General features: G+C 33.5%; 2 protein-coding genes across 5 annotated transcripts; both read left to right on the top strand.

Moving 5' to 3' along the window:
* The first annotated feature begins 396 nt into the window (after positions 1–396).
* LOC101222363 (pentatricopeptide repeat-containing protein At3g56550) lies at positions 397–5,210 on the top strand. Of its 4 annotated transcripts, XM_031881459.1 has the most exons (4): positions 400–558; positions 629–2,351; positions 2,980–3,056; positions 4,664–5,210. In XM_031881459.1, exon 2 carries the CDS (start codon positions 664–666, stop codon positions 2,212–2,214), a length of 1,551 nt encoding a protein of 516 aa, XP_031737319.1. In that variant the 5' UTR covers positions 400–558; positions 629–663; the 3' UTR covers positions 2,215–2,351; positions 2,980–3,056; positions 4,664–5,210. The 4 variants fall into 4 exon arrangements, with proteins under 4 accessions (XP_011648994.1, XP_004152881.1, XP_031737318.1 ...); XM_011650692.2 differs by having other exon boundaries at positions 397–2,351; positions 4,679–5,210; XM_004152833.3 differs by having other exon boundaries at positions 397–2,351.
* Positions 5,211–7,846: 2,636 nt separating this feature from the next.
* On the top strand, positions 7,847–15,910 carry LOC101210563 (flavin mononucleotide hydrolase 1, chloroplatic). Its single transcript, XM_031881265.1, is given in 7 exon segments — positions 7,847–8,263; positions 9,557–9,632; positions 10,968–11,019; positions 11,790–11,966; positions 11,969–12,049; positions 14,455–14,542; positions 15,451–15,910. Coding segments are annotated over 7 exon segments (891 nt in total). The 5' UTR covers positions 7,847–7,973; the 3' UTR covers positions 15,578–15,910.
* Positions 15,911–17,294: the final 1,384 nt, after the last annotated feature.

Genomic DNA, 17,294 nt, shown 5'->3' with positions numbered 1-17,294 from the left:
AACAGTGCTACAATTGATCACATGGCTAAACTATTTCTACAATCTTGCTACGTATCAGAAATCTTTCTAAACAATATCTTCAGTGTCCCATAATCCGAGCTAACATTTAATTATTAAATTTAATACATGGTTATATTTAATTATTTAATTATTTTATATTAGAAAAATTATTTTATATTTAATCAATAAACTATTTTCAAATTATTTCTATAATAAAGTTATACATTAATTAATAATAATATAAGTAAGTAAATTATCATTTATATAATTAATTGAATATAACGTAAATAATGAAATAATTTAAATTTAATTTTGAAAATTATATATAATTAATAATTATGGTAATGTTATAATTGTTGTAAGGATCTTAATAATAAAATAAATTTCTTAGTAAATTTAGATCTTTCCTCTCAATCTTTCTTTCATCAAATCATAGGCTCGAATCAACGCCATGATGACAAAGAAATTTTGGGAATGTCGAACGAAAAGGCGATTCTCGCTCTCTTGCAAGGCTGCAACAGCCTCAAGAGGCTTCGAAAGATCCACGCACATGTTATTGTAAGCGGCCTCCACCATCATGTCCCCATTGCCAACAAACTTTTGAACTTCTGTGCCATCTCTGTTTCAGGTTCCCTTGCTTATGCCCAGCTTCTCTTCCATCAGATGGAGTGCCCACAAACCGAAGCCTGGAACTCCATCATCAGAGGCTTTGCCCAAAGCTCATCTCCCATTGACGCCATTGTTTTCTACAATCAAATGGTTTGTGACTCTTTCTCTATCCCTGACACATTTACTTTCTCCTTTGTGCTCAAAGCCTGTGAAAGAATCAAGGCTGAGCGTAAGTGTAAAGAAGTTCATGGCTCGGTAATTCGTTGTGGTTATGATGCTGATGTGATTGTCTGCACCAATCTTGTCAAATGCTATTCAGCGATGGGGTCAGTTTGTATTGCCCGACAGGTGTTTGACAAAATGCCTGCAAGAGATTTAGTGGCTTGGAATGCAATGATATCTTGCTTTTCACAACAGGGTTTGCACCAGGAGGCACTGCAGACATACAATCAGATGAGAAGTGAAAATGTGGATATAGATGGGTTTACACTTGTTGGGTTGATTTCGTCTTGTGCCCATCTTGGAGCGTTGAATATTGGAGTTCAGATGCATAGATTTGCTCGGGAAAACGGTCTTGACCAGAGTCTTTATGTTGGAAATGCGTTAATAGATATGTATGCGAAGTGTGGTAGTTTAGATCAGGCCATTCTTATCTTTGATAGAATGCAGAGGAAGGACATTTTCACTTGGAACTCTATGATTGTTGGGTATGGAGTGCATGGTCGAGGTAGTGAAGCTATCTATTGCTTTCAACAGATGTTAGAAGCAAGAATTCAACCAAACCCTGTCACATTTTTGGGTTTACTTTGTGGATGTAGTCATCAAGGTTTGGTTCAAGAAGGTGTTAAATACTTCAATTTGATGAGCTCCAAGTTTAGGCTAAAACCTGAGGTCAAACACTATGGATGCCTTGTGGATTTATATGGTCGAGCTGGAAAGCTTGATAAGGCACTTGAAATTGTATCGAATTCATCACACAATGATTCAGTTTTGTGGCGAATCTTACTTGGGTCTTGCAAGATTCACAAAAATGTGACAATTGGAGAAATTGCCATGAACAGGTTGTCTGAGCTTGGAGCTACAAGTGCAGGGGATTGTATATTGCTGGCTACAATCTATGCTGGAGAAAAGGATAAAGCTGGTGTTGCAAGAATGAGAAAAATGATCAAGAGCCAAGGGAAAAAGACTACCCCAGGCTGGAGTTGGATCGAAATTGGGGAACAAGTTCATAAATTTGTGGTTGATGATAAGTCCCATCGTTATTCCGTTGAAGTTTATGAGAAGTTGAGGGAAGTTATTCATCAAGCCTCCTTTTTTGGATATGTAGGAGATGAGTCTATTTCGTCACTGGATATGCTTTCCACCATGGAAACTTTAAAGACATCCTGTACATATCATAGTGAGAAACTTGCAATTGCATTTGGATTGGCAAGAACTGCAGATGGGACACAGATCCGTATTGTTAAAAACCTTCGAGTTTGCAGAGATTGTCATTCATTCATAAAAGCTGTTTCGGTGGCATTCAACCGAGAAATAATTGTTAGAGATCGGGTTCGGTTCCACCACTTCAAGGGTGGCGAATGTTCTTGCAATGACTACTGGTGAAAAGTGAATAATGTACTTTCAATTCTGTCCATTTCAAGTCTACAGAGGTTCCTCTCATTGTTACGGAGTTTTGGCTCTTAGTGCTTCAAGCTCAAGAAGGATAGTTTATAAGTGAAATAGAATTCTGAGCTTTCACGGTATGTCAGGATTAGGAAAATGTCGCTATATTTCAATAGTATAATATTGTTCCCTTTTGGTATTGTTTGCTCACGGATAACATTGTTCAGAGTGCTTGGATGAATCCTTTTCATTTTATGTTTCGTGAATTGTCTACAATTCTACATGTGATGTGGTAGGATTAGAGTGAATTAGGATATCTTGGTTAAATCCTTAATTGATTAGGATTAGGATTTGTTTTCCGCTTTCCTTATTGGATTATGATTAGTTCCCTTAATTTATTTGGATTAGGTCCATTAGGAATAGTTTCTTTGATTAATTAAAATTAGGATTACTTTTCTTTACAATTCTCTATAAATAGAGAAATTGTTTTGTTGTATTCATAACTTTTAATTGATAGTAAAGACTTTGATTTTATTATTGGAGTGTGGTTCTGATACCACTGGGTAGAATTATATATATTTCTATAGTGATCTTGTGTCCTTATAGTTCATATGGTCGAAAGTTTTGATTTTGGAGTCCTCCATAGGATTAGATCTCTTCTCCAGCATGTTTCATGTTATCTACAGTCTTTTCTAATGTTTACGTTTTCTCATTTATCAGATCTTTTTGTGGTAATTTTGTTCATAATCTTATTTTCCATCTTAGGGTGATGGTTGGACGAATAATTATGGTTGGACAACTTGTTCAGATGAAGACAAAAGATGCATCAAGAGTGAAGAACGGTAAGTTCTTTAAAGCTCTCATTTGTTGAAACAAGTTCTTAACTTCTTAGTATGAATTTCTGTACTAGAGTAGAAAATTGAGAACCTAAATGTAATTCTACACTGCATTTCCCCATTAGTCATCAAACAAGCAAGTCTATTATGTGGACTGAGTGCTCTATTAGAGGCTATTTAAAAAGAAAATTGTGGAAAACAGGTGGTTTTAAAATTATGTAGAGGAATAGGGTTCATTTTTGTATTTTTCTGCAAGAGACACATTCATAGAGGGGATAGTTGGGTTATATACGAGTCTTTATGGCGTCCTTTGACTTTTGGGATGAGCTTGGTGGGCCTTTTAGTTTATGTCGTGATAATTGATGCTTAGTAGAAACGTGACAAGGTTCCCCTCCAAGAAATTTAGTGAGGATGCTAAGACTGCTTTCTTGGAGGCTTAGAGGGAGGATGAGTAAAAATCTTGAGCTGGTTCAGGAGAACGGCGAAACTGTGAAGGATAGTGAGATTGATGAGGAGGCCCTCCGTTATTTTTTCACGAAACTTTATGCCTTGCCTTGAGGCCGTTTGTGGAAGGGTTAACTGGATTCCCATTTTAGCTAGTGAGGAGCTGGAAGCCCATTTTTTCTTGGAATAAATATATAAGGTTGTTTTTTCGGCTTCAACAGAAATAAAACCCTTGTGCTTGCGCGAAAATTTAGGCAGAGAAACATAGAAAAGGTACTATTAAAAAAATTTCGATCGAGAGACTTAGAAAAGTGCTCTCAAGTACTGCAAGTACTGTTTTGAATACCTAAGGAGTTTTTGTGGCAGGTCGAAGCAATTGAGGATTACAGGGAGAGGGGACCTATCAAGAATTATCTCAAGAACACAGGATGACTAAAAAACAATCAACATGAAAAATATATTGAATTATGCAATAATCTCATCAGAAAGTAGCAATGTAATACCTAGCCTTTTGAGAGGGTTAGACTCCCAAATTACCTCACAAGAACACTAAGCACTACTAGCACTAACACCAATACTAGCACTAAAAGTAGAACTGCCATGTAGACAATTGTTGTATTCATGAAATATACGTCTCAAAACATCCTCCACAATCGTAGTTTTAGTTCTAGCAATTTCTGGCCCATAAAGGTCATTCCAACAATATGTTAAACACTTTCTTTTATAACGAGGATCCAACACAACGACAATGCACAAGAGAAAATTATTGTTCTTCTCATCACTCCCCCAATACTTGTCAAATTTAGCCTTCATGTTATTAGCCATAGTAGAAAGCATGCTAATTCCACTACTAGCATTCAATTGCATGCAATTCTGAATTCTACATATCTCATGGAAAACTAAGTTTGAAGTTGTAAAGAATGAGCTAGAAAGTTTTAAAGTGGCATTGTAAAAAACTTTCAAGAACTTAAGCAACATCCTAGCCATACTCCAATCATTTTTAGTGGGTGAAAACTTGTAGAATACAAGTTATTATGGCCTTTTAGGTGAAACAATGGAGTCAAAATGCGAGATAGAGAATTAAAACGATTAGCTTTTAGTACAAAATTATAATATCAAGATAATGCACCTTACGTAACTCATTACGCCTGATTATCTATGCTCTCTAGTGTTTTTCCACGTAGGATGGCGAAAAGAAGAAAGGAAGCGAGGATTGTGTGCTTGAACTCAACTATAAGAAGCCGTTTGACGAGTTGTAAGGTGAGATGCCAACACATCACTTTGCGAGATGATTCACTAAAAGACAAAAGTGGTACTTAGAGCTGATATGACTAAAAACGGCTATTGGCTGCACTCTGGTAGAGCATTAAATTTTTGCCATCGCAATATGACTATAAATACCTCAAACTCCACCATGAAAAATTCAAAGAGGGTCTCCCCTAAGGAGGCCGGTGAAAGGACATGTTTTGAAGTCCTTCACCATCAATATTTAAGTGAGAGCTTAGAAAGAGATTAGAGATAGAAGTTCACCCTCCATTCACTTGTAAAAGAGCCAAGCGGAAAAGATAGGCTTTAAATAATATTATTATAGATCTTGAAACCTATTATAAAATCAAATTTCCCATCTTGGAACCACCAAGCCAAGTAGAAAAGAAAATAATATTGTATTGTATGATCTAATTAATAAACCAATGAAGATAAATAATATTTTGGTGATCTTTGAACTCCTATTTTTTATTAAATAAAATAAGAATGAGTTCGGTGTGGCATTTATTTAAATCATAATAATTTGGGATTGCCAAAATTATGGATAACTCTAAGTTTTTAAAATTTTGTGTTTAATTAATCATTAAATATATATCTTAACTATGTGACAAAATTAAAAGTTTATGAATTTATTTGACACAACATTTAAATTTTATATATATCTAACAAAAATAAATATAGAAAGAGAGATCTTTCCAACCTAAAGTCGAAGTCAAGAGACAAACAAAACATCACAAACACGATCAACCAAGAGAACGTATAACGAGATACTAACAAAACATAAATATATAAAAGCACACACTTGATTCAAGGAAAAAAGATCTCAACGAGAAGCGAGCATACTTGGGTTTTCAAAAGAGGAAGTCCAAATTACCACTTAGAAAAACAAATAAGAATCTCAAACCGAGCAACCAAAGTTAATGTCAAATGCAATTGAGTTTTCTTCCCAACGTGAGAATCTATATAGAAAACTGCACATCCTCCCAAACACCCTCTTTATTGTCATGCTTATTATTTAATATGCAAAGTAAGATAGTCTACACATTCTAAAACCAAATTATTTATAACCGATCATATTAAAATTATTTTTCATTTCAAATACAAACTATTATAGCTAACATACTATATCATAACTCATAAACTAAAACAACTCATTTAGAGACTTAAATAGAGACCATAAATGTATTAGATAAAAAGAAAAAGAAAAACATATTATAGTTTACATAGCACTTGGAAACACCCAAATTTATAAATGAAAAAAATTCAGTACCAAAGTTCTGTAGTTGAATTTTATAAAGTTTGTGGTAGACAGTGTGTATAACAGCATGGCCCTTCCTCACTATTTTAAAATTGTTGCTCTATGGTATTTATTTGTCATGTGTCCTGCTTCACGACTCTACCATTTCGTGTAGATATATAGTTTATTATATATGATAATGCACATAAGTTTTCCAAATTGAAGGAATTTTAGTACAATAATTACATCGTTTTATTATTATATTTGAATGTATTGTTTCACATGTTTGGTATGTAATGATATAATTTATGAAAATTATTGTAAATGATAAAATTATAGAGGAGTTTTGTTATATTTTAAAGAAAATTTCTAATCTATATATGATAAAAGGAAAAATATCTTGTATATTTTAAAATTATTTAGGGTGTTATATTATCTTACCCGTATTTTATATTATAATTAATATGTTACACACTTTTTCAATTAAAAAAAAAGTATTTTTTAAGAGAAAAATAGATTCATTTATCGATTTTATTCGTGTAGAAAATAAATAAACGATAGATGAGAAATTTAGAATGGTATAATTGTATGCTTCTCATGAATATATAATTGTATAATTTGAGCTTTTAACAAAATGGGTTGTGGCTCTTTTTTTTTCTTTCAAAATATTATATGATAATAGAGTTTATCTCATTATATTTTTTAAAAGGTAAAAATAACAAATTTAAAAATGAGTAACCTTATGATGGCTTGTCATAATTGCAATATGCAAAAAAAAAAAAAAAAAAAAATTTGATGGACTTCTATTTTCTAAAATTTATTTTGTTATCAAATGCAATTTTCTTTTCAAGAACGTTGTTGTACACCTGAATTATCAACTTAGCAACGATTACTAATTGTAATTACTTATTGAACTATGCTCAAATTTACTTTTTAAATATATTTTTTCAAACATAGTTTAATTCCTTAAAATATTTTAGTATCAATGAAAAAAAAAAGTAAAAAAGTTTTTATTTTCTTTCTCATTTTTAAATACATTAAAATAAACAAAAGTATTTTAAATTACATTATGATAGACACTAATAGATTTTTATGATCGGTATCATTATCGGTATCAATGGGTGTTTGACTTTTGTTTAATTTGAAACTTTTGAACTTTCACTTTTTATATATTTAATTCTTATAGGCAATTTTAAATTGACATATTGAATATTAAGAGTTTATAGTTTAAATAGATATTATTAATAGTTTAGAATTTAAATCAACATGCTTCCTTTTAAAAAGGGAAATTCTAAAAAATAGAATATTGGTTTTGTTCTAACAGTTTTATCAAATTTTTCTATTTTTCTAAAAACTTCTTAAAATGTATAAATTTGTTATAAATAAACTATTTTATCGGTTAAAACATTTACAAATATAACAAAAATTTGATAAACACTATATATATATATATGTAAAATCATTGTCTCTCTTACAGCCACATAACAACATTTTGCTATATTTGTACAGATTTTAGTTCATTTTGTTATATCTTGACGTGTGTTACACAAAAGTTTGAGTTGCAATTGGATTGAATATTTGCTCTCTTTTAATTTCTCTTCTACTTCTTCTCATTTGCTTAATTTTTTTTTTTTTTTGTGAAAATATGTGGTATAAATTAATACTAGTTTTATAGATGATTCTTTTTGGAATGTGTATATTAGTGTATAAGAAAAGTAATATTTTTGTTAATAACTAAAGAAGTAATGTCAGAAGTCAGATCATTGCGTTTCATAAAAGAAATAAAAAGATAAAAAAAAAAAAAAGAAGCAAAGAAGTCAGATTAGAAAGAATATAAATCTAAATTGAAGGATAAGAATTGCTGAAAACGACCCGCCAAAGCCAAAGCAAAATCCGTAATTCCTTCAGATTTGACTCACGACCGAAGAGCCAATGGTCTTGGAGCTTCTGTGCTTCTGCCCATTCAACCAATTTTAATGGCATCTCTCTTTAACCCAAACCCACCTCTTGTTTCCTTCTCCTCCATCAGACCCTCCTCTTTCAATCCATCAAAAATGGTTTCCAATTTCAACCAAACCAGCACTATCACCACCAATACTGACGTTATTGCCCATACCAAACTCTTCTCCTCTTCTCTTTCAATGGCTACTGGTTGCACCTCTGCTGCTGCTGATAACACCTCTAGGAAGCTTCCTGTTCTGCTCTTTGATATCATGGATACCCTCGTTCGTGATCCTTTCTATGATGACGTTCCCGCTTTTTTCAGGTGCTTTGTCTATACTTTGTTTTTTTTTTTTTTTTAGTGGGAATTACTTTGTTGGAATTTATGGTATCGGGATGAACAGCAAAATTTTAAGTAATGATAACTTATTGGAAGTTATACGGGTGTCATGGTTAGGCTTCTGTAACTCTGGCCACACTGTATTAAACATGTTACCAATTAAAATCGGTTAACGTATAACTTTTACAAGCCAAGAATTTGGGATCCAAGCATGGGTTGCTCAACCAAATTTAATTTCTTCAATCGGAGTATTTTAACACTTACTCGAAGGTCCCATTTTTCAATCTTCAGGTGAGCTTAATAAGAAACAATATTGATGTCTCTAATGGTGGTTACATCGATTTTGAGGTCCTTTGATTTTTCCTATGTGGGATCCTCAACATGTCCCTCAAGATGTTGCTTCTTTAGGTTTACCACTCTTGGATACCATATTAACGATTGTGAGGTTCCATCTCAAAGTCAATTAGCAATAAGAGGAGTAGCCTATTTATCTTAAAATGATCTTGAGGTCTCTTGATTTTTCTAATGTGAGATCGTCAATGAAGTTTGGGACTTGGAGTGGGTGCGTTCAATATATATTATACAGACATTCAAACTTCCAAATCAAACTTCATTTGTCGACTTGTTAAAATTGTGAGTCAAACATCCTCCTGTAGTATTCTCTTCTACTATGTGACTCTCATGGTTACAGCCTGTATCTCTAGTTTAGCTTTAGCTTTCAGATGAGAAGAAAACTTGACCACACTACGCAGTCCTACTTGCTTTCTGCAAAGGGGGATTGTTTGTTTCCTTTTAACTTCTGTTTTATGTTTCACTTGTTTGAATTTTAGCATCTATGTCTTTGTTGGCCTTATGAGGAAGTGTACTTTTTCTCAACTTCAAATAGATGGAAGGATGAAGAGGCAGCTGGATACCCTGTCTAACTTCTTGAACAAAGGTCTCCGTGCAATGTTCAACGTAGGCCAAAATCCCACCTCAAATCATAAAGTTCTTGGTTGATGTCAATTCAATGCCATTGAATATATGGCTTCATTTTTATAGCTTTAAAAAAAGATGAAAAACTGCCAGCAGATATACCAATCCCTTAGGGTTCTATTTGTTTTCTGAGTAAACTTATAGCTAGTGTTATATATGAATAGATAAAAAATAGAAATAAAAAATGAATCGTGTAAAAAAAGTGAGTTGTGGTTTCTACTACTATCCAACTTCTTTATTTTTTCAGAAAATTAGTGTTTAATTTTGATGCTTAAGTTAATTGCATCGGAATTCACTGCTCAGAATGCCCATGGAGGAACTACTTGAACTCAAAGATCCAACTGTATGGATAGAATTTGAGAAGGGTTTGATTGATGAGGTATGTCTATCTTCTTATTTGCCTATGTTCCCAAGATTTGGCTAATTTACCATTTTATGGGTGATATACGAACCCTTAAGTTATACATATACCAGATAATGTGAATAAAAAGAGAAGTTGGAAAGAGAATAATTTTGAAGGGAAGGGATGTAGAAAATATACCACAAGAATTTGAAATCTTACTTTTGTCCTAACTGTAAATCCTTGGTTACCATCTAATTACTTTAGCCCAAAGTGACTAATGATAGGGACTCTTTTCAGCTAAAATCCAAAAACCTGCATCTGGAGGGGACTGTCATTATTAGTTTTTCATACTTTCATTAAGCACTCACCTTCTAGGAAGTGGCGTTCCACATTTCCGTTCCATTATGATTACAATAGTCGAAATTCCTTGAATGTTTCTTCGTTTCTTATCATATATATATAATTTAGATTCCTGATGGGGTGCCGTCTCTTCCCTTTCATTCTTTCTCATTTTTTTCTATATACTTTTATGTCCCTTCTAAAACCTGCTATAGCATATTAACATCGCAAAGAAAAACTTGTTCTCTAGTAGTCTGTTAGGATGACACCTAACAAGAAAATACAAAGAACACACAGATAGTAATATTTTACAATAACAGAAGGGGAAGTTCCAATATACCATAGTCATTTATGAGGGCTATTGATGAGTAGAATAAGTTAGATTATTTGTATAATTTAAGTAACTTGGTTCTTAATTTAGAGTAATGAGTATTCTAGAATTACTTAGTTAATTGTCTTATTACCTTGTAAGACTATAAATAACCACTTTTAGGTTGTAATAAGGAGCTTTTGAATATCATTTGAAATATAGAATTTTTGTTCTCGGAGAGTTCTCTCCCAACCTTTAGGAGTGGACTTTTCTTGTTTGGCCAAGGCTTTGGCCTAATATCCTCACCCTTTGCATTAGCTACTCTCTCCCAAAGCTCCACAATGGAAACTCCTATTACATTTATTCCTACCTTGCTCCCAACCTCATTCCCTCTATTTCTAACCCAAAAACCCTAACAAACTCCCCAGCTAATAATATGCCCTCACTGATAAACATACCAATAATTCTAATATATCATTCATTAACTAGGGTTCTTACATAAGCATTGATGTTCTTTGCCATTGCTTGTTTATTAAACATGAAATAACATTAGCGCTCTTTAAAGTTCACTTGTTGATTGGTTGAGAAAATGAAGGGGCATGTTTATAAGAAATAAAGTGCAATACTTTTTCCTTAAAAATACACATTCTTCTTTTACAGCAATTTATTTCATAGTGCTTAATGTCTGACTTATTTTTATATAAATTGTTGTTTTCTTCAAGGCAGAACTGGAAAAGAGATTCTTTAAAGATGAACGACCAGTAGATTTTGAAGGTTTGCTCGAATTTCTCCCTATTTTTTCATTCTAGTTTCCGATTTTATGTAATTCTTAGGCTTTAATCCAATATCAAATCCTTTTGAAGGTCAAATTCTAAAATTTCTCTTGATTTCATAGTGTAACATACTGAAAAAAGCTTGCACTATCTTCCACTTTTTTTTTTCAAACAAGAAACAACTCCTCAATGATGTAAGAAAAGGAATAAAGGATTAAAGCACCCTTTCACTCACTATAGCTTATCTTTTCTTGTTAGCAAATGGCATTCCCTTGTGTTGTATTTGGGGTTCTCCCCAGATTTCATTTATCGCAATCAAATGTTTCTTACCAAAGAAAAGAGAATAAAGGATTAAAAATGCATACTCCAAAAGGAGAGAAAAAAAAAAGATACGAACAACAAATACAACCACATAGAGTTATCATGTACGACCGACATACCTCCTTCAATATACTGAAAAACAAATCAATTGCTTAACTCATTTATTTTGAGTTTTATGCTTCTGTTTTGGGACTATTATGTACTTTTAAAACACATTGGCTGACCAGTGCTGATGATAATAAATTTACTTTTAGCAGTATTACTTTTCTCCAGATGCTGTTGATCTAGGAAGATTACCAGTTCAGCAATTCCAAGTATTCAAATTAGTTTTTTTCCTCTGCTTATGACATTTTATTTTTTTATTTTTATTTTTTCTGAATTTTGGCCAATGGAACTATGTGCTCTTTCCTCTTTTAGGTTCGTATTAACTTTCTTTTATCCATCTTCCAGGCCTCAAAAGCTGTATGATAAGCGGTTACTCTTTCCTAGAAGGCATTGAAGAATTGCTAATTGCTCTTAAAGAGAAAAACTATGAAATGCATGCCTTCACAAACTACCCTATTTGGTTCGTGGGAAAAGAATTATTCCATGTTATTTTATCTGAACTACCTCATCAACTTCTGTTATTTGATTTGGCAGGTACGAAATGATCGAGGAGAAGTTGAAAATCTCGAAATATCTATCATGGACATTCTGTTCTTGTAAAAATGGTAGTCTCAAAATATTACCTTGAGTTTTCTTCATTACCCTTCTGCTAATTGCATATCATCTTTATTGTCTCTATTTTGATTGTGCACATGTGTAACGCACTGAGCTTAGAAGGGAGACATGAAAGTAGAGTTATAAGACTTAAAAGAATTAAAAGTTACTATCCCTACCAACAAGGTACACTTTCCTTTTTGGTGGCTCGATCATAGGAACTCCAAAGTTAAGCATGCTTAGCTTGAAGCAATTCTATGTTGGGTGATCTCGTGAGAATTTTCCTAAAATGCATGTAAGTGAGGACAAAACATGCTGAAAGGACTTGTATTGGTTTGTGGGAATAACTTTCACTCTAACTCTAATAAGTCTCTAAGACAAGTAAGAATGATGTTGCTAGGTCGTTGGGCATGTAGAGGAATGTCGGAGATCGAAATTTCGAGTTTTGGTTCGATTTCTAGGCCTGGAGCATTAAAACTAGAGATGTTCATTTAACCCACGGGGTCGAGGCCCGTGCAAACTCGCCTCGAACAAGGCGGGAAATCCCCGAATACACGGGGAATAGGGGAGGGACTGGGGATTATTTTTTCCCGGTTGACATTTCAGGGCCAGGGACGAGGAATACATTCTCTGACCTCGACCCCGGCCCCGCCTCGTCTTGAAAGAAAAAAAAAGTATATATATATATACACACACATATTTATGTATGTCACATATATATATATATACACACTTATCTATATTTATTTATCAAAAACAAAAGTGGGGAATATTTTCCCTGCGGGGAACCTGATTCTCGTGGAATCTCTGCCTCATTCCCCGTGGGGAAATTTGTGGGGATGGGGAATGAGATATTGGGGCGGGGACAAGGAACTCCCCGTCTCGCCCCATGGACATCTCTAGTTACAATATGATGGGTGTATGGACATCTCTAATGTCAATACTTCTAAATCTAAGGTTCATATAATTTCAGGTTAAACCCAATTTGCTTATCAACATTAGGCTATCGTACCTACTCATAACATTAGCTAGTTTACCAAATTACATGTTTGATTTCCTATTTATTACTTTTCAAAATTGTCAAAATAACCTTGGCTTAGTGGTATTGGCATGACTTTAACTCTGTATTCATCAATTCAACAATAATAAAATTCCTTACCTGAATTCTTGATACTCTTCGTCAGGATTGCAAAGCATTGACTGGCTTTTCCCAATTAAGAAAACCGAGGAGAGCAAGATAGCTTTCTCTCCCTTCTTTAACTGCACCTTTTTGGATTCCAGCTGAGAATTCACAATAACCATTGAGTTTACCTTCTCCAGCTCCGGTGGAGCAAATTCAGGCTTGTGAAGTTTCAACTGGTTGAATTGTTCTGACTAGATAAAAGGATTTCTGGTGTGTTGTGCCATTTCCTAGGTTGCTCTACCACTTCATCCAAAGATCGTTGATCAATATCAATTAGAGCATTCTCTGCAAACAATGGATTGATTGTGACCTCCGGTTGGAAGGCAGTTTGTAGACTTTCTTTAATCTCGACTCAGCTATTGAACTCAAAAAGACGTGTGACAACCCAAATATTGTTGAAATCTGTTTGGAAGACCTTTGGATTCTTGATAACCCATTGTTGGTGATTGTCTGTTTTTCCATGTCCAAAACAGGGGAGATCTTATTCTACTTAAATTTGTCCACATAACTAACCTTCATCTCATCTTGTGGACGGCCAAAGACTTCAGAGTGACTGCTTTTCGGCTTGATCTGTTGTGCTGATAACCATGCTGAATAATCATGCTTGGATTTGCAGCTTTCCAACATTTTTAGAAAGTTTGCCATCACTTTTTTTCCTTGCATGATAGAATATGTATGAATGATCTTCCTCTTGTTCTACGCCATAAGTTGCATCTTATAAAACCCACCCTTTCTCTACTCTGAACTTTGAGGCTTCAGTTATGCCATTTTCGACTCTTTCTTCTTGTAAAAGTACTGCTTTTCTGATTGTTGACATAGATCTTCAATAGCCTCTTGGAATCAGCAGAGTTGGGAGCTTGATAAAGGTAGTGTTTTTTTTTTGCTTCCACATCTTCAAATTGGGATAACTCATTCCCGAACCAAATACTGTAGGGAGCTTGGAGTCCAGAATTCTGCATCTTTCCACCTCCATTTCTAACTTACTTGCCAGAAAACTGAAATCTAAGAGAGTCGGAAGAGGACGGGGGAGAGAGGAGAGAGAAGAGAGAACTTACCTTTTATGCTGCCCCTTATTAATTTTATTGCTATTGGTATTTGATAATTCATAAACAAGAGAATTTTAAATGATGAGTAATTGTAGAAGTTTTCAGGTGTAATTTACAAAGAAGCCACATTTAGCTTAATAAGATCAAAATATTTGTTCCAAAAGAGCCTGTTTGCCATATGTTTCAGGAAAGAGGAAGCCGGATCCTGAGTTCTACTTGGAAGCCTTGAGACATCTCAAAGTTGAACCAGCTAACTGTATTTTCGTTGATGACAGGTTAGACTTATTGAATTGTAATTGAAATGAAATATGATTGGAAAACTTTAGACATTTTACCAATTTTTTATTATTATATCGATATCAAGTAATATATCGGAAATCTATCCCACGTATGTATACTCACTTTCCCGTTCTGTTGTTGAATGTTGACAAAGTGGGGTAGGTCTTCTCCATGCAAGCAACGAAAAACTTTAGGCTGTGTAAGTTTGTTGTTTAGGCAGCAGAACACAAGGGAAATCGATGAGAAGATGAATGTTATATGCATTAGACTATCAGTCAACTAAATGGACTTAAAACTAGGTTTTTAAACTTTTGATTGTTTATCTGAAATTCGGATCTTCAGAGGATAGGTAGGCATATGTAGGCTTCTTGTTCAAGTAGGAAGATTTCAATTGATTCATTCAATTCGATAAGATCTTAAGATTAGAGATTTACTATGATACAAATCACTTTTTATTCTATGGCACATGGCAAAGTAACTGCTTTGGCATGCTCTTCCTAATATAAATTTCTTTGTTGCGTCGAAGTTTCCTTCTTGCATAAAAGAATGTCTGTTGCCAGGATTTAGTCACCTATAAACTGCCCTGCTTGAGGAATGTTTTCATGAAAATGAAGCACTTGAATAACAGCCCATCAAGTCGTTGGATTGAGTAAAAAAGGGATATAAGAACATCATTTCTTTTTTCTGTGCTTTTTAGGAAAAAAAAAGGTTATAAGATTACCCATAGCTAAATTTCCTTAGTCTTTTTTTTCTCTCTTTCTTTTAACTGTCAAAGTTTGGTTAGGGTTTCAAAACCTTTTAGAAAATTATACTAGCAACAAAGAAAAAGATTAGTAAATAAGCATGAATTCTTAACCTTTATGAAATGGTCTCCCACTCTTTCCAATTACAAGTTTACTTGCAGAAAGAAGAATGTAGAAGCTGCAAAAGAAGTTGGCATCATTGGCCTCCATTTCAGAAGTGCAGATTTACTATTAAAGGATCTCTGTCTTCTAGGACTTGATATTTCACCTGATACAAGCTCGCCTTAAGTCAACTTCTATGTATATCTGAAGAACATGTTGGGCAAGGTTCATTTCTTTTTTCCATTTTTTAAATGAAAAATAAACTCATTTTTCTTTTAATTCCATTGATCTTCATGTTAAGTTGGAATGCTGTCCTTGATATTGTTCCAGCGGGGATTCTTCTGTGGGATTTTTTTTACTGTTCAATAATAAAAATTAAAACATTAATCTGTAATCTATTCAAATTATGAGCAAACTTAGCAGGGAGTATACCAATTAGGTTTTTCTTCATTTGGATCTTTGGAAGATGGGACATAATTAATGTGGAAGCAATGCCAACATTGTCTTTTCAGAGTATTACTTTACTCCTTTGATGATTTTTATATGTTACACTTGCTGAAAACATTGCTTTACTTGGTGTTTTGTTTGGGAAGGAAATTGAAAACTTTGGTCAGAACTTTAAAATGAAGGTTGGGTATCTGTTTAAGTATCCATGATTTGAGGTTTGGCTAATTTTTCACTTTATTTTATTTTACAAATAATTTTATGTTTATTTACTCAGTTTAAATTAATTTGATTGAGATGGGTTTAGTTTTGGGAAAGAAAAGCTACATTTTTATATATGGCTAGGTTTTAGATTCATCTTGAACTCTTGAAATCAAACAATAGTTAACAATGCTACTACCCAATTTTGATGAGACAATTTGCATATCCCAAAAGAAATCTTAACCACATGCATATCCCAAAAGATTATTGGTGTCAACGCCCCCAATGATTATAAATTGAATACAACTCAAGAACTTAAGAAAGCTTAAAACAAACAATGACTCGAGACTTACTCAATGGAATAGTTGCAAATATAACAATTAGACTAAAAAATATTAACATATATATCAACATTTTAAAACAATTACAAGTATACAAAATCTGTCAAAGTCTATTAATGATCTATTAACGATAGTCTTTGCTATATTATGGTCTATTAACTGTTAGTCTTTGTTATATTTACAATATTTTTTTTAAATGTTGTTATATATTTTATTATTATTTCTAAAATTGCTAACTATTATAGTTATCCTTACATAATTCTCACAAACTTGCAATCGAACCTCTCCTACCTTCAAAATTTTTGTTATTTTCAGGGGCCAGGGTTATATACATCAAAATATAATTATTCATTCCCAAATACAAAGTAGTGGCTAAAAGTGGACGATTAAAGGGGAAAATGGCATTAGAACAGAGGGAAGTCAAATGATAAGACTTTACCTTTGACCTTAAGTGGAAGGAAACTCATTTCTATGGAGTTGATATACGTTATCTTAGAAACTCCTACCTCTTAGCAATGTCAAGCGATGTACTATTTCAACGTCATTGGGAATGAGGGGGCCAACGATGTAACCCTACTTTGAGGAGCCGTTGGATAACTCTACTCCATCGTTGATCTTATTAGGGGATAAGGGGATTAGGGTACTAAATGCTCTGGTTTAACTCGTGCTCTGAACTTCTATGTTATTGCTTGATAACTACATCTAGTGGGGTTATTGTCTTCACCATAAGGTAACACCTAGCTCACTAAAGTTAGTGGGATTATCCAACAAAATGTTGGATTTTTTCACTAACTTTGGTCAAAGTCAAATTGTTGACTTTAGTCAAACTTTGATATAACTCTGAGTTTGATGCTTCTAACATAAGGTATGAATTAGAACATAGAAGAAGTAAAAGATGAAGAAGATCCTAAAACTTA

Source organism: Cucumis sativus, chromosome 2 (assembly GCF_000004075.3).
Source record: "Cucumis sativus cultivar 9930 chromosome 2, Cucumber_9930_V3, whole genome shotgun sequence".
In the NCBI taxonomy this organism is placed as follows: domain Eukaryota; kingdom Viridiplantae; phylum Streptophyta; class Magnoliopsida; order Cucurbitales; family Cucurbitaceae; genus Cucumis; species Cucumis sativus.
Note: the sequence above shows the minus strand (reverse complement) of the source record. Positions and strands in the feature narration are given on the sequence as shown.